The 23074-nt window shown below is 39.9% G+C and overlaps 1 protein-coding gene across 2 annotated transcripts; it reads right to left on the bottom strand.

Moving 5' to 3' along the window:
• Positions 1 to 5194: 5194 nt before the first annotated feature.
• Positions 5195 to 23074, bottom strand: b3gnt2a (UDP-GlcNAc:betaGal beta-1,3-N-acetylglucosaminyltransferase 2a). Of its 2 annotated transcripts, none has more exons than XM_036557162.1 (2): positions 22854 to 23074; positions 5195 to 9712 (listed from the first exon to the last, which is right to left on the bottom strand). In XM_036557162.1, the coding sequence occupies exon 2, from the start codon at positions 9690 to 9692 to the stop codon at positions 8475 to 8477; it is 1218 nt and encodes a 405-aa protein (XP_036413055.1). In that variant the 5' UTR covers positions 9693 to 9712; positions 22854 to 23074; the 3' UTR covers positions 5195 to 8474. The 2 variants fall into 2 exon arrangements, with proteins under 2 accessions (XP_036413055.1, XP_036413056.1); XM_036557163.1 differs by lacking the exon at positions 22854 to 23074 and adding an exon at positions 11080 to 11746.

Genomic DNA, 23074 nt, shown 5'->3' with positions numbered 1-23074 from the left:
TTGCATATTTACGCAGCATATAAGACAGATTTGTGGTCTTTACATGAGAGCAGGTATTGCACTAAGTGGTATGAGGTACTTACAACACAATGATTATCAACGTAACTGGGAGTAGCAGCAGTATTTATGGTCTAAAGTGCGCAGTGAGAATATCATTACAGTATCATATATTGCAGAGTGTGTATTAATAGGAGAGGTGATATAGTGATGTGATCTCTATCTGTGCGGTACGGTCGATTACCACTGACGAACACATTTGACATTTCTCTGTACTGACAGTGCAGAAGTAACTGCCAATCGGCTTCTGTTAGGAATGTGTTCTGAGTCAACAGGTTTTCAGATCAGTGAGAAGTGTCAAATTATTCCCTGTGGTAATCGCTCAGCTGTATGCAGGTGTGACGGTTAGAGAATGTTGAAAAATGCTGCAGTTCTCCTTCAGGATTAGATTTGGATTTGGATTAAAATGGCTATGAGACAGTTTCCTATACCTGGACTGAGTCCAATCTTGGACTAAACTGCAATGTCAGTGGAGACTCACTATTGAAAACCCCTCTTAGAGTTTTAGGTTGAATCTGTGTCCTAAACTGGTCCTGTGTGTTTTCTTTAATAGAGATTAGCACACAAAGTTCATCTGCAGTTTCATTCAACCTACAAAGTCAAAAGATGAGCCAAAAACTATTAAAAAACTAACAGCTGTCTGCAAATGTTAAAAAAAAACAAAAAAACAAAAAACAAACTGCTAGTAAAGCTATCAGAGTGACAGATGTCAAAAACGCCCGGAGTGCCTGTGAGCTGAAAGTGCAATAATTTTGATGGAGATTCATTCTGTTGGTTATTATGAGCAAAAATAAACAATTAGCATAAGGTGGCCATGTTTCTTATTGATTTTCTGTCCTCTTGGATTCATGCTAAGTACTACAACTCTGATACACAGCAAGACAGGCTTTTTATAATTACAAGTTGAGTTGCATATTTAATAAATATTTTTAATAATCAAAATAAATGAACTGAAAGACAGAGCTAAATATTAATTTTTAATAATATTAGTCATTTATTGTTAATTATCTGTACATCATAGTGTCAGAAACCACATGAGCCAGTGGTCACCAACCCTCCTCCTGGAGATCCACTTTTCTTGCAGAGTTTAGTGCCAGCCTGCGTCTAACATGCTGCCTCTCCTCTCACCAAACCCATCCAGTCAATCGAGAACTTCTGAAGATAATTAGGTGTGGCAAATTGTGGTTTGTACTCCAGTCCACAGGAAGGTAGATCTTCAGGACAGGGTTGGTGAGCACTGACATAGCAAATCTATTTGAGATTATTTAGCACCTCAGCATGGTTTGAGGCAAGTGTGTGAAGATTTAGTCATGCAGTTTTCAAAATCCAAAGCATGGAAAAAAAACATGGACTCCTACTATTGTTTTTAGCCACAGAACATTATGCTGTCAGTAAGAATAACAAATTTGTTTACAGTGACATGAGTTTTATTTTTGTTAGCTTAAACATATTTGAAAGAAAGCCATCACATGTGTCATTTAGTTATAATGTAAGAAGTCTAGCCTGCACAGACTACATGTAGCCAATTGGGTGACACAGCTCATAAAGACAGTGTGGACTGATTCACACATTATAGCCAGTTGCTCTTAATCCGAGAGCTCCTCTCCATACTGGCTGCCAGCAAAACAGATGCAAGTCTGAAAGAGTGGATCAGACCAAAACAGTTCAGGCTCTCCAGGTAAGACTTTCCAGGTTGAGGCCTCAAAGTTGATCTGCGATGAGATCCTGAATGAGATCAAGGATTTCTGCTCCGAAAGCCAACAAGAAGGTGGAAAGATGCATGTTATCTGCATCTTCAGAGTCAAGCACCTGCTGATATCTGTACTAAAGGATGTCTGTGTTGAGGAGTGCTGGCCCCTCTGATGCCCAGCACTGTACAAAGAATAGGTTGAGCTGGTGTCTTCAAAAATCCTGACATACATCAATCCTGTCCACCTAGGAGCATGTTCTTACTCAAACTCCTGTCTGGCTCTAGAAAGGATTCTTGTGCTAAGCATGAGTTCTCATCACAGGCTGTGGTGAATGGCCACCAACTCCTGATGTCTTTGAAGGGGGATGTTACGACCCACGTTTTGTCTAGGGTGCTGTGGGATCAGTAACATGAGGCATTAAAAGACAATGACAGATTAAAAAACTGGAGGAACAGGCCAATAGAGCTTTTGAAGCCATTTTATTCAAAACAACCACAATAAAATGGTGTGCTATGATACCTAGTACCACACAGAAGAGTCAAACTGTGGACAGCCCCAAAGAAAAGACCAAAAAAACCTAACCACACTTAGCCACTCTGAAACAAAAAGTACCCAGCAAACCTAAAGAAAGGAAACAAAAGCTAACTATGCTACACTTCAGTAATCAAGAGTACATGTGGTAGTGCCCACCCTCTGACCTAGGGAACTAGACAGAGTGGACTTGACATGGTGAGAATGTATAGGCGTGCCCCTCTTACCTGTTTGAATCCCCCAATGGAACAAATAAACAATCCCTTGTAAAACTAAAAAAGTGTGCAGGCAAAATCCCAAAACCAAAGCACTTCCCCAACACAAGAGACAAAGCTTTGTACACCAAATTAAAACAAGCACCAGTAAAACACCTAAAACAAAAGCACCATCCCAACATAAGAGCCTAAAACCACAGCAGACACCCAATCAGTCCCCACTGTCTTCAACCACCTTGAAGGCCTCTTTTAAAGAATAGGCTCCTCCCCCAACTACACAAGCAAGGCCTCTGATTGGTTAGAGGTCCTCCTCACATGACTGATTGCAGAGCAGGTACACCTGTGAAAGGAGAGTCTAGTGACCTCATACAACTCACAGGTGCATTTCCCAAGCACCACTGACCAGCCTTGCACTAACCCTTTAAGCCAGATGGGGGCAGAGGAGGTCATCACAGTGTTTTAAAAAGTGAAATCTTTGATCTTAAAACTGCACTGAACACAGACAAAACAATTAGAATAAGGCAGACATGTTTCTCATTGATTCTGTCGTCTTGGACTGCATGACAGGCTTTATTTATAATTACAAATTGAGGTGCATATTTAATATCAAATATTTTTAATACTCAAAATCAGTGTGAACTGATTATTATTAATCAGTTTACACCAATTTTATTATAATATTTGTCATATTTATTGTTAATTATCTGTTGCAGGTACACCTGCGAAGGGAGAGTCTGGTGACCTCATCAACTCAGACACTTTCTCAGATGGAAGGTTTCCTGCTACATGCTATCAGCTCTTTGGAATGGTCCACTCAGTTACTGTTAAAATCCCCTCATTATTTTATGTTCCATAAGTTTATCTGAGATTTCAGAAGGAGACATTCTTTCAAGCTTTAACAAAGAATCTGAAGTGAGTTTCTTTGAGAAGGCAGTGCTGAAAGAACAGTTGGACGGATGCTGTTTGTGAAGTAAAAGTGCAGTGTGCAAGATTTAGTGGCATCTAGTGGTGAAGTCTGAATCCTGCTCTCTCACCCCTCCCTTTCCAAGCGTGTAGTAGAACTTATGGTGGCCATCAGGTAGAATGGTACCCTAAATTACCTGTCCAGCAGAAAACAGGCAACTTCGGCATCACTCTGACAACATTGGGCCCTCATCAGCGATTTCCATCTGGAAAAGACCACACCAATGTTTATCCAGGTTTTCTGCTGTCACTTGTCCTGATTTTATTTTGATTTTTCATGTTTTTACTTCTTTGACAATGAGGATTCACCCTCCCTCGCTTTTTCTTGTGCCAAACAATAAGTATGATCAACCATTTGTCGAAATTTGGGGTCTCAAACTTCTCACAACACAAAATGGTTAGCCAGCACCGGCAGCAACCACTGATTCTTCTTCTTTCTACGTCTTCCAACTGGTGCTATAGTGCCGCCGTTTGCTCTGGTCTACTGTAGAAACATGGTGGCGCAACATGGTGGCCTCTGTTGGAAGAGGACCAGCTCCCATTGTAGATACGTGGGGCTTACACAAACACACCAATTCCTAGTTACAGGTGATTGTAAACTAATGAAAACATGGTTTTGTATACTGTATCCCATTTTTCCTAATAGAGCCCATTAAAAATCTTACACACTGCATCCTAAATTCAGCATCTTCCCAACATCAGTGCTTCTCCTCTACATTAGAGGAACCATCAACCTCTCAGGCTGGTTCTACATCTATGACCGTCCCACCAATGAAGAAGTCCTCATTCTCCAGGGTTTCCAGGGCTTTCTCAAAAGTCTTTGGTAAATCAGCCAAGCCATCTACTCACTGATGCTGCATTTTCATCACTTAAAAAACCAAACAAACAAACCATCTGCATGTATTCAGCAGTGTAAGTTGTTTTATCTCCACCAAATTTTTGATAATGTCATGAGAGGTTTCTGAGCATTAGAGAGGTGGAGGATGTCAAGTGCAGTACCGGAAGAGAGTAGAAAGGATTATGATCAGTTCTTGTAGCATAAGTCACCCATAGTAAAGAAATGTTCCATTCATAATGTACAGACACAGCAGGTTAGTCTTTCTTTTTGTCATTAAACAAAACAGCAACCTATTTTGGTTTTAATGAGTTTTAAAATGTACCAGAATATTTGCAAACATCTGACAACGCTTTTGTCTTTTATCTGAACTGAACTCTTAGGGAGGTGTGTCATTGTGCTAGCTCAATGACACACCTGGAAGCACCAGTAAACAAAAAAACGCTAACAAGCAGAAATACAGTCTCATATCAGGTAACTAAACGGTCTGCTTAAGGTGTCAGACTTCTGCTGAGAATCCAACACTTCTTGTGTAGATGCATTTTAGTGTAGATGACAGTCCCATATAATGTTGCACCATATAAAAAGTAATGAAAAGTAGCTGTCAGGCTAGCTGCTTGGCTAAGAGCTGCAGCAAACTGCAAACTTTTTTAGCCAAAACCATTACTTTGATGAACAAATGTAACTTTTCAATGTGATAATTCAATGTGATCTACACATGCAATTGTTGTTTTGGTACAGTTACTGGTCATGTACTAGAGCTTACGAGAGATTAGTGTATTCTCCTATGAACACCAGGCAATGCTTCTCACAACGGTGAGAGGTCAGTCAGTGACTCTGTAAGAGACAGCAACAGTTGTAGGCTGGCCTGCTGGATGGTCTATCAAAAAGCAAGCCAAGCATGTTTACACTTTAACTTTATTCTTTTTCTTTGAAAACATACAAAACTGACAGAAAGTCTTAAGGCACCAGAAGCTCATGCCCACAACTGGACACCTCTAAAAAAAGTGTTTTATGTTCCAGTGTTGTTCCCCAGGTTGTGTAATTTACTGCCATAGGTCCATAGTGGCTGAGTGACATTATCTTGGGATAAGATTTCCCCAAGTCGTAGTGAGATAACATCAGAAAAATTAAGGCAACATCTTTGTCATAATCCAAGGCAGCAGGCTGGTTCACAGAAACACACCAACACGTGTCTAAATACTGGAATTCAACACAGCAGTGTAGTCGAACAAAAAGACAAATAAATAGTTATCAAAAAATACACAATTTGCAGCCCTGAAATGATTTTTTTAAGCAGTCAGCAGAGGAGACTTCACAACCTTATGGAGCTCTTACACACAGACACACAATCAATACAAATACAAAATTCATAGCCTCTAAATATTCACACAGAAAAAGCAAGGACTGATTTTAGGATGCATTTCTTGGTATTTTAAGTTTTATGAGTACAAGTAAAATGTCTTGGTCTACGATTATCAAGTCCAATACTTGAATAGGAATCATATTCAATGGGGAATGTACTGAAGTTACAATTGTTCCCTAGTCCCTATACAGTGCACTACATAGGGCACTTTTGCACTGAGAGCCATTTTAGACTGAAGCCGAAAACTAGGCTTGCTGTGTGTCCCAGGGTGAAAAATCAGCAGACACAAAGTCCTCATATCTCACAGTTTCAGATATGAGAATAAGCTCCCCTCCAATTTTACACTGAAAACCAGCTGTAAAAAATGTTCTCACTGGAAGTCAATGAGTTTCACACATCATCCTGAGAATTTTCATACGAGTGATGAAATAACCTTTGGTTCCAGGTCCTATTCAAATCAATGAGACAGATTCACAAATGTTTGCCGTAGTAGCGAATGCCTTGCCAGAAAATGCTCTGCGTAGTTGCATCTGACTACATTCTTTATTGGGCAAATGTTATAGGAAGAAATACCAAGTACCACTCTTAAATATCAGACACTGCTGCACAGGAGATTAATAACATTGCTTGCCAGGCACTGGGTGGTTAAATGGCCATTATATGATAGGTGATCCCACGGTTAAATGATATTTGATATTATTTAAACAGTTTTAAATGTAATGATTACTGACAAACATCCAAAAATGACAGACAAAACAGACATCTAAGAGTATTTATCAGCATTTTATAACTTCACCTCTAGCCCAAGCCATTTTGTTGTATTTTCATATCTCTTAAGTCATTTAAAGAACAACTTCTTCACTGCTGTCCACAACCCACATCATCCCTTCTTCCATCAGTGGTCCACCATAGGACCACCACTCGCCTGATATTATTTGGATGTTGGACGTGGTATTGGTTATGATAGTGTGTGGTAGTGGGTATGACTGCATCAGGCATAACGCTGTCCACTGCTGAGGTTGAGTGCTTTAAAAATATCCTGTCAAGAGCAGCTCTGTGGTCAGAAACTGACCACTGATGATGAGCTAGAGGATGACTAACACAAACTGCACATCAACAGATGTGCATCAGCCTCTAACTGTACACCAGCAAAGGGGAGCTAAAAGAGAGCGGCTTCTGTGCCTGATACCATGACCACATCAGTGTGGAGAATGGTCTACCATTCAAATAATATCTGGTCAGCAGTTCAGATGAATGGAGGGTGGACAACAGGCTACAGTGTAATTATGTACGCAACAGACCTGTAAGGTAGGGGGCCTCATAGGTACAAGACCAGAGTATCTAATAAACTGGCAACACAGTGAATGTGCATCTGAGCAGTGCTTTTTGACTTAAGGTGTAGTTGTATTTAAAGCTGATGAGATGATAAAAACAATGACGTACTCTCTAAAGCATACTGACAGCTGAATGGCTTAAAGCAGGGGTGCGCAACTCTGGTCCTGAAGGGCCGGTGTCCAGCACAGTTTGGAGGTTTCCCTACTTAAACACACCCACTAAACCTGCCAATTAACAGATAAATGCAATCAGGTGTGTCTTAGTAGGTAAAACACCAAACTGTGGACACCGGCCCTCGGGGACTGGAGTTGTGCACCCCTGGCTTAAAGAAACAACGTCCAACAGATCCTTCCCAGCTTCCACGCTACAGGTTTCTGCATTTCTGTGCAGCATCCTTGTGTGCACTGATCTAGAACCGGGATCAGCTCTACTACACAGAGAGACTTTAAACGCATATCATACTTGGGCTCAGGTCTCACTTCCTGCAGAATAAAAGGCATAGATATCCTGAGAAATTCAAACATGTGAGAGAAGCAAGGTAATCTGACAGCTGATCAGAAGGGCAATTGCCAAACCCCGCCCCCAAAAAACAAAAACAAACAAAAACAAACAAACAAAAAAACACTCAGTCAACTGGGCATTGATGCAAGATCAGCCACTAAACTTCGAGAGCTATCTTCCATTTAAAGATTAAATCAGGATCCCTGCTCCATGAACAGATATTATCAATCTACAATACTCTCACGAGTAGTTCAAGCTAGGGTCACTGATTCAAGATTGGACAAGAACACTAATTAAAACTTTTTTGGTCCTCTGGAGCGGCTTCTGACTGACAGTTTCCATGATTTTTTTCAAATGTTTGCATAATTGTTGAAAAGTCATTCAGAGTGGTTTGATATGAAATTCTGGAGAGTCAGAATTGTTCACAGTGGTGGTGAGAGGAAGCAGATGTTTGAAGCTTTAATGCCTCTAAAAGTTACCTCATATAAATGTTACATTCATAGCGTACATTCAAGTGCATTGTCAGGGAAAACAGACCCCAAAGAACTCTCCCTGCCCGAAGTAAAATTGACCATTATCAAAAACATTACATATAAAAACTCAGAAGACACCTGCAGGTTCACTGGTCACGTGGTATGATAAATAAAATGGCCATTGTAGACTTCACAACCCCTTATCACCACCACTGCAAAGAAATCTGAGTCAGTATGTTTCTGTACAATCCACTATTTTATATCAAATCATTCTGAACAACTGAATAGTTTACATTTCAACTATTTAGTTATGCAAAAAATCATTGGGACAATCCAGAGCTAACAATTCAATCCATGGTCACCAATTCAAGACATTACCTCGCACTGGAACTGAAGACCAGGTTTTGTTTTTTTAGAACAGATTCATGATCAGACGTACAGCATCTGAACCTGTTTCTTAGTAATAGTGTAATTTAACTTAGTCAATCTTGAGCTGTCAGACTGTCACTAGCAGTTCAATCCAGGATCACTAATCCAGCTCCAGATTTTAATCATCTCCTGTGGGCTCCTGGGATGCACCAGCATCAAGCTCTGGTAGGCGCAGGCGTTCTCTCTGTACTTTTCTTCGATGTTGAACGTCCTAAAGCCTTTGTGCTTCTCGGGCACCAGGCCCAGTCTCTGCAGACACATGCCTGTATAGACATCATCAATGGGGAACAGGGAGATGTGCTGCGAGACATTCTTCAGGCGTAGTGCCACACTGCCTGAATAGAGGTACCCTCCCCCACCGGCATAGGGCGGGTAGGGTCCCACAAAGACGCTCTCAGGGATGTAGTACTTTAGCTTCTTGTCCCGGTGAGGTCCGGCATTGGTTATCACATCTCCAATGAATAGATCCCGTGCCGCGGTACCTGAAAGTCCACCAAGGTACCTCAGGATGTGGCGGGTGTTGACGAAGACGTCGTCGTCACCCTTAAAGACGTAGCGGGCTGAGGGGCAGTGATTGCCCAGCCACTCCAGGAAGAGAACCTCCTTCAGGGTGAGATTGAAGAAGGTATCGCGGTAATCCCACTGAATAAGGTCCCCATGCAGTGCTGCCTCATGACGGACCATCCCTGACAAGTCTGGGAAGTGGTCAACCGCTTCAGTGTTGCCAAGCAAGAAGACAGTGGCCACACGATGGTTGTCAAGGATGCCGGCACGACCCCAAGACTGCCTGATGGCCTGGCGCCGGTCGAAATGTGGTGCCAGAGACTTAATGGCAAGCAGCAGGAAGGGCTGTTCTGAGCAAACACTGGACACATCTGTTAGCATAGGGTAAGACCTGCACCGCATGTACAGGAGAAAGTCCTTGAAGCGCTGGGGCAGGGAGTTATAGTCCTTAATCTGCATGGTCATGCTGAGGTCCGGCTCACATGGGTCTGCCTGAGTCGTGTAGTTCAACCAGTCGGAGAGTTGTGGGAGCTCCTGGAAGGATGAGTTGCTGGTGGAGACCGCAGAAACAATCAAAGGGTTGTAGATGTGGTCCAGGAATTGTTGCTCACGGTTCCAGAACGCCTCACTGAGTTCAGGCTTCTTCCAGAAGCGATTTGGAGGGACACGTGGTTGTGTGTTGTCTTGTTTGCCCTGGCTGTAGCTCCGGGTCACTTCTACCAGGATGTATATGAGGAAGTTGACCATCATCATCACGCCCAGGAGCTTTGTCTTTTTCCGGCTGGCATGCATCCTGAAGATACGCTCCCCACCTACAAACAAAAACAAACACAAAGGAAGACTCATAAAATATCACTGGGTAAGAAGGCTGATCCAAGACCAGACTTCTTCCATAAGTACACTGATTTCAGTGACTTCCATTAGCTTGGAATGTCATGGAATTAGCCAGGGCTGTCCAAATACAGTATAGCGCTGCATTCACAAGACATTTTGGTATCTGTAATAATGCGTTCATAATCCTTGCTGGTTTGTTTTGGGTGTATTTGAGGGCGAGGAGACTGATGTGGGTGGGTAACTCCAGGCTTGAAGGCTTGTAAGCGAATACTGCTGACAGTTGCTGTTCTTTATCATGAAATGAAGCAAAACTACCTGTGTGAGACCAGTCATTGCCCTGCTATATCTTTATAGCTGAATGTGAGTCGACGGCATCATTGTTTATTGACATAACTGACTGTAGGCCCTGCCCCATGCTGCATCCTATTGGCTGTCGCAGAGTACGCTCTTCTGGTGAACCTTAACAGACAATGGAGTATAATTTTTATGCACCACCATTTGTTGCTGTCATTTCCACTGAAATCAGTGGAAAGAAATGTGTTTTTAACAGATACCAAAATGCCCTTGTGAATGCAGCAATGCATAATCTGATTTTTCTGCTTCAAAACATCTAACTGTCCAGTGACGTAGACCTCTTGGACACCGCTGAGCTCTATAAACTCGTGATCCTCAATGACCTCCTTCAATACTGCTCAAAAATCTCATGCAGCACATGCACAATATCACCACTCCCCCAATATCTACATGCTGAGATTTAGGGAAGCTGTAAAAAAAGGGCCAGAATTGAGAAGATTCAAGATTCAAGGTTCTTTATTGTCACTGAACAGGATACAATGAAATTGGGTGACGAAATAAGCAACCCTATCACCAAAATGTCAACAAGTACTGACGAGAAAATTCATGGAAATGAAAAAGGAATCATGAATAAAACTTAGAACATTAGATGTGTTTGTTAGTTCTTTTGACATCCTTGATACAGCAATAAAAACAGCATCAGATGTGTTAGGAGCGTCCATCCAAAGTGACCACCACAAAACCAAACCCGACAAAAAACATTGGATGTGGAAGTCACAAAGCAAGCAACCCATTTTCTAGCCACCATGACCAGAGACAAACCTACTTAGGTTCAAAGTCATTGAAAGCATTAGACGTGTTATGGAGAGCGTCTATCAGAACACAACTTGTTGTCGGTCTTCACAGTCGGACAGCAAAGAAAAGGGTTCAAAGCCGCCTGATCAATTTGAACCCTTTTCTTTGCTGTCCGACTGTGAAGACCAACAACAAGTTGTTTTCTGATTAGCTGGTTAGCTGTGGTTCAGACTCCAGTGAGCAGTGGGTTACTCACAGCTGGAGCAGGAGCAGGGCACGTCAATGGTGAGCTCCATGAGGGCGCTGGATTCAGGCCAGCTGGGTCCAAATTGCCGATGCCTGTGGTTGGGCCAGAACTGTGAGGGCAAGACCGGCTGCATACCAGCAAGCTTTTCATTCCAAACCCTTCTCTATCTCTTTCCTTTCTTCTCCTCCTCTCTTTTATCCACCGTTCCTAACCTCTTTCCTCACAATCTTCTTACTACTTTTCCCCCCCAAACGTATCCTTCCTGTTTCTTTCCTCCATCTGCTGCTTTTCTTCATCTCTCTCACACGTCTTGTTACCTCCCTCTGTCTCTCTCTCTCTCGCTCGCTCTCTCTGTCTCTCTCTCTCTCTCTCTCTCTCGCTCTCTCTCTCTGTCTCTCAGGAGACAGTAGTCATGTGTTCCTGATTCTTGCATCCTCATGACACCAATTACATGCAGTATCCTGGAGTCACACAACAGCTGGAGAGACGCCCTGTAAAAAGGCGTTCACACTATTACATCTAGCTTCTCAGTGATCAGCCTGTCTCCGGATCTTCACAGTGCTGGAGTTTAGACCTCAGTCAAATCTAACTTCTAAATCAATGCATCAGACAAGTATTTCACCTCTTATAGTTTAACACATATGGCCAAAATATAACAATACAGTAATAATTAAAAGGGGTACAAATCTCTGAACTCTGCACAATTAGTTTCAATCATAATACTTTAAGAAATAATTCTGTGTATTCTACACTGTAAAAATGATGCAAGAAATATGTTAATAAATGTCTCTTAATATTAAAAGTTCAACAAACTGAAAACTGAGTCAACCAAGTTACTTTAAGTTAAAAAGTTCCAGCATTTTTACAGCGTCTTCTATATATAATTGAATGCACAAGTTTGTGCACCCCTGGTCAAATGACATGGTTTGTTGATTTTCTAAGTTAAAATAAAAGATTATTGTTTATTCGCTGAATTTAATATATTGAGGAAAAAATAAAACACAAAATGTGGCCTGTGTAAACATTATGACACATTTTATATTTTGTGTTATTTTTTTCCCAATATTTTAAACTCAGCATATGAATAGAACTTGTACACAAACTAATCAGCAGAAAACTGCAATGCATATTTAGGTTTGTTCACTGTAGAGGAAGTGTTAACTTATCTTCTTATTCATGAAACACAGTCTGGCTGGAGTGCTCAAGCATTTATGTGCCTGTGGTACAATCCAGAAGTTTTAAAAAAAGAAAAAAAAAAAAGAAAAGGAAAAATAAAAAAGTTGTATGGAATCTTTACATAGTAGTGGAATATATACAAGAAGTTTCTGGGGGCATTTTTATACTTGAAAACAGCCTGAGAATTTAGAGCTCATGCCAGCATCTGATATATTTCATGCATTACATTATACATATACACAACCATTTCTAAAATGTAGAAGCTGAGACTGGATCTACCTTCTTTAGCACCACAGAGAAAAATAACATTTATTTCTGAACGGTTACAAATGCAGATATTTTAGAGCAGCAGCTCCGCATCACCTCCAGAATATAAGCACATCATCAAATATCAGGCAGAAATGACATTCACATATCAACACCTGCCTGATGCCAATAATTTTTTTAGACAAATATCTGCCGGCAATGATGATTCTGATATCACGGAGCGTCCTTAATTACCTAGATTTTCCTTTTTGGTTAAATTATAAACACATGCTTATTTACACATTTACTGCCTGTTATTATAATTTACTTTAATTTTAGATAAATACATCCACATCGACTTTGGATTCCATTTCGAATCCAATGTGGTTGAAGCGCCACCTTCAGATCAGTTCACTGATGCATTTTTACACTCAGAGCCAGATTTTTTCATTCTGGCCAGTTTAATTTAAATGATATGTCGCTGTCCAAAGAACAACGTGTATCTTCCTTTTTTACATCATTCGAGCATGGCTGACGTCCTTAACATTGTGTCAAATTCTCGTGTTGAATGGACCAATAGAAATGTTCCAAAATTGCTTGGAATAAAATTTAATTACATTAACTTAAATTGAACGTAAAGAACATTTTTGCCTGTAAAGGGACTGTTTTGGAGATACTTATTTTCCTTTGGACAGCGATGACATTTTAAAAGAAGGCTTCATCAGTTTTTTCTAAATGATGGCTGGTGAGGACCAGTTCAGTACTGGGTTTTGTCTCAAACATTTCAACACACCGTTACAGAAAGTTTGGTCAAATGGGTCACTCTCCGTTTGGAGTGGGAATTCAGGTGGATACATTTAAAAAAAAATCTATTTCTTTCATCCCAAAACTAAATAATCTTAATATGCCCATTAACACCTATTATCATATATGCAAAAATGAGGGTTTAATTCCAAATATATTTTACAGTCACTGGTGTTGTATGAATGTGGTGTAACACCAGTGACGATGACTCCGGTGACATTGTGATTAAAACTGAGGATTTTGTAAATTGGCTGACTCATTGTTCAGGTGACCTTGTGCAACTATTTGATATCAGTAATAAAAATGATAATATGGCATTATTTTGACAATATTTTAACTACCCAGCCATTAAAGTACACAACCAATGACTCATAGAAGTTATCGGCTGCCTGATAAATAAAATTAATAATAAATTAATGAGATATAATGAGTAAGTGTGGACTCGCCTTCTCAAGCCTTGAAATGATTCCTCTCTGATGAGCCAAAGACGCAGCTCAATAGAGCTGAAAATACTGTGTTGAAATGTATTATAAGAGTCCTGATAACACCAGTGACCAAAATCTCTGTGACAATAATTAACAATAATGTAATTTTTAAATAAAATATACTACATTTAAAAATATGTAACATTAATGATATAAAAAGTGAATCTATTTTATACACATTTATTATTCAGTTAAGTTAAACCTCTTTAAAATTTTGTTTTATATTAAAACGGTTTCTCAAATGGTGAGAATTGATTATGTGACAAGCTGTTTTAGATATGCAGAGCAACTATGAAACAGGATTAAAAAAAAGAGAAATTAGAGAAAAATCATAAGGAAAAAGTATTATTTAATCTTAGGTCAGCTGTGTAAATGTTCATACTGACTTTTGGAGCTGTGCCTCATATTTTAAGCATCTTTTTAAGCCCTTCAACTTTGTGACACGGTTTCCCACTGCAAATGGAGAGTGACCCAAATATGCTTTATCTTCTCAGTGGGGATTCTCCACTGGAGACCCTGTTCTACTGTAAAACACTGCAAAAAAACTCATTATGAGCTACAAAAGCGTGACTCATTTACAGACATTTTTAAAACGGTTCTAAGCTATTTTATCTGTAATACGTATCTGGAAAGTTTCTCATTCTACCGGCAGATCAGTTTTAATTGCTTTACGAAATAATCCTTGAAACAAGCAAAATTACCTACCAATAGAATAAGAGGTGACTAAGAGAATTTCACTGGATTAAACAGCTTAAAACAAGTAAAATGTCTAGAAATGAGTTAAATATAGCGTAACATTCTTACAACAGACCTAAATGAGCCGTTTTGAATATACTGACTAGATTTAAAATGATTTTACTTGCCAAGATATCATTTCTTTTCAATGAACTAAACCTAATCAAGCAAAACAAACATAAAGGACATGAAGGTTATTGGAATATTTATAAATCCAGACACTTTAATCCAGTGTTTATAGCAGAGGGTTAATCACAAGGCTTAGTGGGGCCTTAGATCTGTAATCTGGGAAAACACCTAATTTAAGGGTTCATATTTTGAATTAGTGATGAGTTTTTTGTAATAAAATCTGCTATTTAGCTCAGATTTAGCTGAAAATTTAATTTCAACCCCTGTCTGTGCAACAAGGGTTAAATACTTCAATATATACAATACTACACACTGACGTTTACTCATAGAGGCTTTTCATGGCATACACACACACACACACACACACACACACACACACACACACACACACACACACACCCCTCCTCCACTATCAGTACACACTGTGTCTCTTTCTAGCCATATAATTAACACTAATCTTTCATGTCTGGGAAGAAGCAGCAATAAAGAAAGAGAGGAAAAGAGAGGGATGAAGGAGGGGTTTACAGTAACAGAGCTTAACTCCTAACATCAAAGATGAACGCCATGTGCCTGAATGTGGGCTGTAGAACCATGGTACAAAAGTCACAGCACTCACACACAGTCTTTTATAGCTCGGGCAGATCAGTTCAGTATCATGCTCCAGCAGAACTGCCCCACGTCACGGTCAACACACAGTGAAGTGGCACTCAGGGGTTGCTTATGACAATGATTAGCTGGATTTCTCATTCTCAGTCTTTTTTCAGGTAAACATATGCTCATTCAAATTTGAGGCCTGCACCTAGTTCTGTAAGGCAAGGCAGGGCAAGCTTATTTATATAGCACCTTTAATACACTGCTGTCATTCAACGTGCTTTACAAATGAGAAAATACAGTCATTTAAAAAAGGAGAGTAGAAATTAAAAACGTGATTAGAACAATATATTTAAAAGGGAAAATCATTAAATTAAAAATCAAACTAGAAATTAAATTAGAATAGTTAAATAAATTAAAAATGAAAAGTTTGGATAAAAAAGTGCCGTTACAGAGGAAAAGAGGCTAGAAACGCTAACCATGTTCAAACTGAGCTGAAAGCTGCTCAAACAGGAATGTTTTGAGCCTGGAGTCCAGTGTCGGGGCTCTTCTAATGCTCTCTGTTAACTGGTTCCATTTAGGAGCAGCATAGTAGCTAAACGGCAGCACCTTAAACTCTATTCTATATCAGACTGGTAGCCAGTGTAAGGATTTAAGAATGGGGGTGATGTGTTCCATTCTTTTACTCCTAGTGAGACTCTGGCAGCTGCATTTTGAATCAGCTGAAGCTGTTTGATTGTCTTTTTTGGGAGTCCAGTTAGGAGACCATTACAGTGATCAATCCTGCCAGAAATAAAGGCATGGATGAGTTTCCCCAGGTCTGTTTAAATCAGAAAATCTCTGATCTTGTTGACGTTTTTAAGGTGGTAAAAAGCTGATTAAGTAACTGCTTTGACACGACTGCTGAAAGTCCATTAGTACAGCAAGGTTACGTACTAGCTCTTCAGATTTTAGGGCTCCTGAATCCAGATAGGCAGCTAGTCTGTGCCTCTCGTTGCTATTCCCAAATAAAATAATCTCTGGTTTATCTATCTTCAACTGCAGAAAGTTATGGATGTGCTCAAGGCACTAATAAAGTGAGTCACGGGGACCATCATTGTTAGAGGGCCAAGTAGATCTGACATTGTGTAACATGCTGGAAAATGGCTGTAGGGATGGGCAAAATGGTGATATGTTAACATTATCATGATAAACTACATGAACATGAACTGCTGAGCATATCATGGGTACTGTTTGAACTTCTAGAACACACTGCTTTATTCTAGAACACATCGTTAAAAAAGATTTAGACCAATTCAAAAGAGCCTTTAAACTACAACATGAATAATCCGCATATAATAACTGCTTAGTAACAAGCAGCTGATTGGGTCTCGGTCCATTGTGACATCACCTTAAACAAGTAGCTGATTGGGTCTCGGTCCATTGTGACATCACCTTAAACAAGTAGCTGATTGGGTCTCGGTCCATTGTGACATCACCTTAAACAAGTAGCTGATTGGGTCTCGGTCCATTGTGACATCACCTTAAACAGCAGCTGATGGGTCTCGGTCCATGTGACATCACCTTAAACGAGTAGCTGATTGGGTCTCGGTCCATTGTGACATCACCTTAAACGAGTAGCTGATTGGGTCTCGGTCCATTGTGACATCACCTTAAACGAGTAGCTGATTGGGTCTCGTCCATTGTGACATCACCTTAAACTAGTAGCTGATTGGGTCTCGGTCCATTGTGACATCACCTTAAACTAGTAGCTGATTGGGTCTCGGTCCATTGTGACATCACCTTAAACTAGTAGCTGATTGGATCTCGGTTAAGATAATGGTAACAACTGGTTAAGATAATGCTAAAAAACAGAGAGACAATCAAGCTACTAAGAATCTCGCAACCATAACATGAAACTTTCCGAAGTATAGAAAACTGACACACTTTGTGACACTCATTAACAGATGCAGCCTAAGGGCAGATTACACATGGTGTCAAAACAAGACAGGACGAGTCAAAGTACATTACAGCCGACAGGAATTCTGTCTGACATTTGAATTCATGAAAATGATCTTCAGACTGACACGTGCAGGACATGCAGCACACGAAAACAGCATACGGCACCGCCTGTTTCACCATAATGAAGACATTCTGATTCAGTCCACAGCAGAGTCTCCTCTCAAATTAATAAATAAATGAAATAAACGTCCATCAATAGCACATTTTGGCAATTACATATTAACTCTTAGATATTATTCTCAAATGATCAGAACCTTTAAGGGTTATAAAACCTTTACATCAGAGTGTTTAACTCTGGTCCTGGAAGGTCAGTGTCCTGCGCACCTTGGAGATCTCAGTGCTCAAACACTCTCATTAACCTGGCAGTTATCAGACACACCGGACCAGGTGTGTTTGAGTCGGGACATCACCAAACTGTGCACAACACGAGCCCTCCAGGACCACCTATGCTTTATATTATGTGAACGTTCTTGAAAAGGTTCTTCACACTCGCATCTTCAAGGAACCATCCATCAGAGGGTTCTTTAGGGAATCAAAAGTAGATATTTTATGGCAGAAGTGCCCAGTGCTGGTACTCGGTCATTATTGCCTTAGACAGTTTAGTGTCAACACATCAGACTCTAAAAATATTTAGAAGCTCCTAAAGGGAAAAGGTGTGTTAGATTAGGACTGGAGCTTAACTCCACAGGGCAGCAGATCACCAGGACGGGGGCTGATGGAACATTTTTGGCATCATTTTTTTAAGCATAGGAAAAGCAGTGTCCACTAGCTAAGTGTTTAGCATGCACAACAAAGTGAATACTCTAATAAAATTGTTAATGACAGACTACTGATTACACAGATTTGGGTCCATGGATGCATTCATTCCTGTCAGAGATGTGCGAGCACGTTGGTGAGTAGTACAGCACTATTCTGCTTTGGACGGTGACGCAATAAAACAGCGTTGTAGTTAAATTATATTGTGGTGCCAATTGGGAGAGTAGAGAGGAGCACGCAGAGGACTCCCAGAATGCCGTGCGCCTCTCCGCAGCCTTTGTTTAGTTAAATTTAATGTTTTAAAGCAGAGACGTGTGAATGATCTGGTTGTGGTAAATCGTGTCCTTTTTAGCTAATTAGTGTGCTGGAAGTCTTTACCGCCTTCAAGTTATGTTTGTCTTTTGATGGCCTGTCCTCAAGTCCCCCCTGGGAGTTAGTTCCACTCTCCGCCTGCATTTCAAAAAAAAGAGCACTGTCCTGACAGATGGCAGACTCCGCGTCTTCTTCAGCGCTAATGCTGAAATACTTTATCCTTTATATTCATATGACTCATCAAATATTCTGCTCTTCTGTGACGCTGTTTACACAGACACTGCGCTTCACTGTTCACAAAATAACCGGTCCAGCTTTAAGTGACTTTTAATCTGTTATAAAAACTTTCTCTACAGCGATTCAAACTGTTTTCTGCATCCAGCAGATGGCGCCAACAATGGCAGCTACAGTTCTACACTAGCTAAACGTTCTAGAGCGCTAGGATTACATTACAAAGTATCCCTGGTATGGTTTGGAAATCTGCAGTGAACTGTTTGTTTCTAACTACTATTTTTCAACACGTTTGCAATGGTTAAACATATTTCTTATGTATTTATTTTTATGCATCATGCAATTGCACTATGCAATGTACACACTATACTATACAATATACAATACAATTGCACTATATAATAATTTACCACAGTATAATAATTTACCACAATTGCACTATATAATAATTTACCACATTGTATATGGTTTTAAATAGGAGGAGAGTCTGCCACTTGGGTTATTATTTAAGAGGCTGAGCAGGAAGGAAGAAACAACGTTAATAATAATCAGACTGGAAGGAAATGTTGTCAAATGTGTTTCTATGTGGATTTCTATGTTGATTACACATTCAGTAAATATTTTATATATTCAAATAAGTTGAAGTAACTGGTGAATTGCATTACAAATGGTCACCTATTTGGATGAATTTGCTTCTAAACAATGGAGTTTGGGATCTGATTAGTCTAACAATAAACCCAAGTGTCATAAATGGCTCAAATATATAATTTTGGAAAACATTCTGTTAAAATAGTGTAGAATGTGTATTGAAGGATGTTAATAAAACACCAAAAATATGCTTGTAATTGAGCAATTGTAATTGTAACTGAGTAATGCTTGTAATTGTAACTCAGTCATCAGTGTGGGCTTACAAATACTGAATCTTTGTTGCCATACTCTTCCTAAAATGTACACATTTACAAACCCAAAGCCTGCCCTTTTAATGATCAGACATCTGCAAAAATACACTGTATGGCTAAACGTTTGTAGACACTTGCTCCTCCAGCGTTTCTTCTGAAATCAAGGGTACTAATAGGGAATTTGCCCACTCTTTGCTGCAGTAACATCCTCTACTCTTCTGTAAAGGCTTTACACTAGACGGTGGAATCATCCAATGTCAGTAGCTGACCTCACTAATGCTCTTGTGCTGAATGCAAATCTCTCACAGCAATGTTCCACCAAAGGTATAATAAAGTTGGGACACTCTGGAGTAGCTGCACATGAGCCTGAGGTCATCATGTCCAAAGCCAAACATCTAGAGGGGTATAAAGCTCCACAGCCCAGTGCTGGGGGGCTCTATACCTTTCTAGCTGACGTTTGGCATTGGACTATTGTGCTGGTCAGTGCTTTTCTAGGTTGGGCAAAAAAAAAACAAACAAACAAACAAACAAAAAAAAAGAGTACTGATGGCTGAATACTGAATACACTGTCCTAAATGGATTCAGTAATGTAACCCATTACAATACAAAAAAGTGGTGTATTCAGAATATATTTAGAAAACTTTGAGAGTACATGTTGATAATTTACATGGAAGAAATCTGCTGCAATTTTTACTTAATTCACATTAAAATGTATTACTCTGATAATATGTTTCATAAAAAAATCTAATTATTGAAACGAAGACTAAAATGCTTATAAAATTCTCAACGTTATTTCGGCTCTCGTCGACTGACACTGCTGCTCCCATAATCCCATTGATTTTTCATGACCAAAGCCAACAATTGGCCATATCCCAGTAACAAAATCTCAACAAATCTGACTATATAGTGAGCAGCTATGTGATGGTCAATTAATGATGTGTGTAACCTGCCACAGAATGCATGAACATCCACCACTGAGGATACTGTTCAGTTCGGTCATTAGGGGTGCAACGACTAATCGACTTAGTCAACTAAAATCGACGACCAAATTAGTTGGCAACTAATTTCATAGTCGATTAGTTGATGTCATCGCGCGTTTCTCGCACTAACTAGGAATGTTTTGACATTACCGCTTACTGGAGAGTCAACAAAAGCGCGACACCAGCCTCAAGGACAAAAACAGTGGGAGCTTTTCATGCTAAACTCAGAAAAAAAGGTTGTCAGTTGTGCTATTTGTAAAAGATAATTTGTCATACACCCTCCATGTTGAGCATCTGAAGAAGAAACACATCAGCTCACTGGACAGAGAAGATTCATCTCTGTAGGTTAGCTATGCTAGCGGGCCATAGTTGACTAATGTTAATGTTAAAAGCTGTCCTTCATGTAATGAACGGAGCTGTAACATCTATTTCGAAATGCAGGTTCTCTGGAATCGTTAATGGAGTTGGAGCGGAAAGGAAGAAACTATTATTCACAACAACCCTGTTCACATTACAAATAATCGTTGTCTTAACATCAAGACCACCTCGACGTTACACAAGAATGTTTGTAAACAGTTACAAACTGTTTTCTGTTTGTCTCAAGTTCTCCGCTAATGTTCACCATCACTTGCAAACAGTTTAGAAGGTAGTTGGACTAAGGTTTACTGTTGAAACTGAATGTTTACACAAAATTATTCAAATTTAACTGTTCATAGAGAACAAGTTTGCCACAAACGTTTGCCACTGCTTGCCAAATTTGTACCCAACTCACGTTTTTGGCTGGAGAGAGTGTTGCTCATAGATATACATACATAAATGCTGCGTTATCTTCAGCCAGTAACATCAGTGGCGCCGCCATTTGGAGGCAGTCAACATCGCTGCTGGACTGCATTCAGTACACAGAGCAGCATTTAAGGAAAGTTCTGTCCAAAATTATACTATTTTAAAGATATTGCACTCAGAAAGCGGAATAGGATTGTATAACGGAGGGAACGCAGTGACGCTCATGTTTGTGAGTTGTTTATTGTTTGTTTGATGTTTGTGTAGATATGTCCGTGTGGTTGGTGAAGCACAGAGAACCCGCTGATGTGATTAAGGAAATACTGATTTAGTTTTGTTACATTTTATTGCTGCTACTTTGCACATGATTTTAAATTTTGACAGGAAAAAGATTTTGTTGTTTTATTTATCTTTTGTATTAGCAGGAAAGTTCATTAAAACTGTGAATTTTTAAATAAGGTATTCATCCTTGTCTTCATTGTTAGTTAGCAAATGCATAAAACAACCTCAAGCTAAGTTTAAAAGCTGATCGCTTCATAGTTAATTGAGCGTTCGATAATTCGAATCATCAAATATTTGTTTCAATAATCGCTAAATTATTAGACTACCAAAATACTTGTTTGTTGCAGCCCTATCAGCCATCCCTCCAAAGTGTTTACCCATGCTCAGATTAATAACTGATCATCACACTGATTTATCAGTCTACTAAGGCTTTAGCAGAGCTCAGTAACACAGATTAATAACTGATCACATTGATGTATCAGTCTACTCAGGCTTTAGCAGAGCTCAGTAACACTGATTAATAACTGATCACATTGATGTATCAGTCTACTCAGGCTTTAGCAGAGCTCAGTCACACTGAGATTAATAACTGATCATCACATTGATTTATCAGTCTACTCAGGCTTTAGCAGAGCTCAGTTACACTGAGATTAATAACTGATCATCACATTGATTTATCAGTCCACTCAGGCTTTAGCAAGAACTTCAGTGTCTGTAAAGAAGCTGTTTTTTTGAGTTATTTGTTAGAGTATATCCTTACATACAGCGGGCTGATGTTAAGGTACTTGATAAGTATTGATGGTGTTATTTTTTAAAGATGGGATATCTTTTTTATTTAGTGGGTGGGTTTTCTGAAAGTATTCCTCTAAAAATGTAAAAGGTAACTATTCTGTGGATCGCTTTAGCAAAAATGTAACTTGGACTGAAAAGAGAGTACTTGTAGTCCATTACCTCCCAACCCTGTGCTTTTCTATTGAGATTATACAAGCTGTGTGGCGCAATTACGCAATTACCATCATAGGTGCAGGTAGCTGAACACCTACCGCGAAGTTAGAAAGGCTGTCTGGATGCTTTGAGACACATAACAGTGTAGTTTTCAACAAAAAAGTGACGCATGAGAGTTTCTGAGTGTTAGAGTTGAGCTTATCTCCATTCCCCAGGCTGACTGACTGACTGACTGGGCTATAAGTAAAGAGAAACATGGACTTCGCCTTGGTGACACCAGACATTTTCAAAGGAGGTTACATTAAAGCTGCCTGTCTGCGGCCAAACTAAGCGTCTGCAAGGCAGCCTCAGCGTTTCAAGCACAGAATCACGTCTGAGAAACAAAAACATGACTTAAAACATCGAGACAACGTTGATACGATTAGTCTTACCGTTTATTGAGTCTCCGGGTCCTCAAACACAGTCAGTCTCCCTCAGAGCTGCCACAGTGTCCCACCCAGCTTCTCGTTATCGTGACTAAAATCATCCTCAGCAGCGAAACGGCGTCTCCGGTTCTTTAAAGCATTTAAAGTGGTGTATTATTCTGACGGGGCTGCTGGAGGTGAACCGACCACTGTGACTGAACTTCACCCGAGCTGCTTAGTCGAGGTGG

This window comes from Colossoma macropomum, unplaced genomic scaffold (assembly GCF_904425465.1).
Source record: "Colossoma macropomum unplaced genomic scaffold, Colossoma_macropomum, whole genome shotgun sequence".
NCBI lineage: Eukaryota > Metazoa > Chordata > Actinopteri > Characiformes > Serrasalmidae > Colossoma > Colossoma macropomum.
This window is presented reverse-complemented; position numbering and strand designations above follow the sequence as displayed.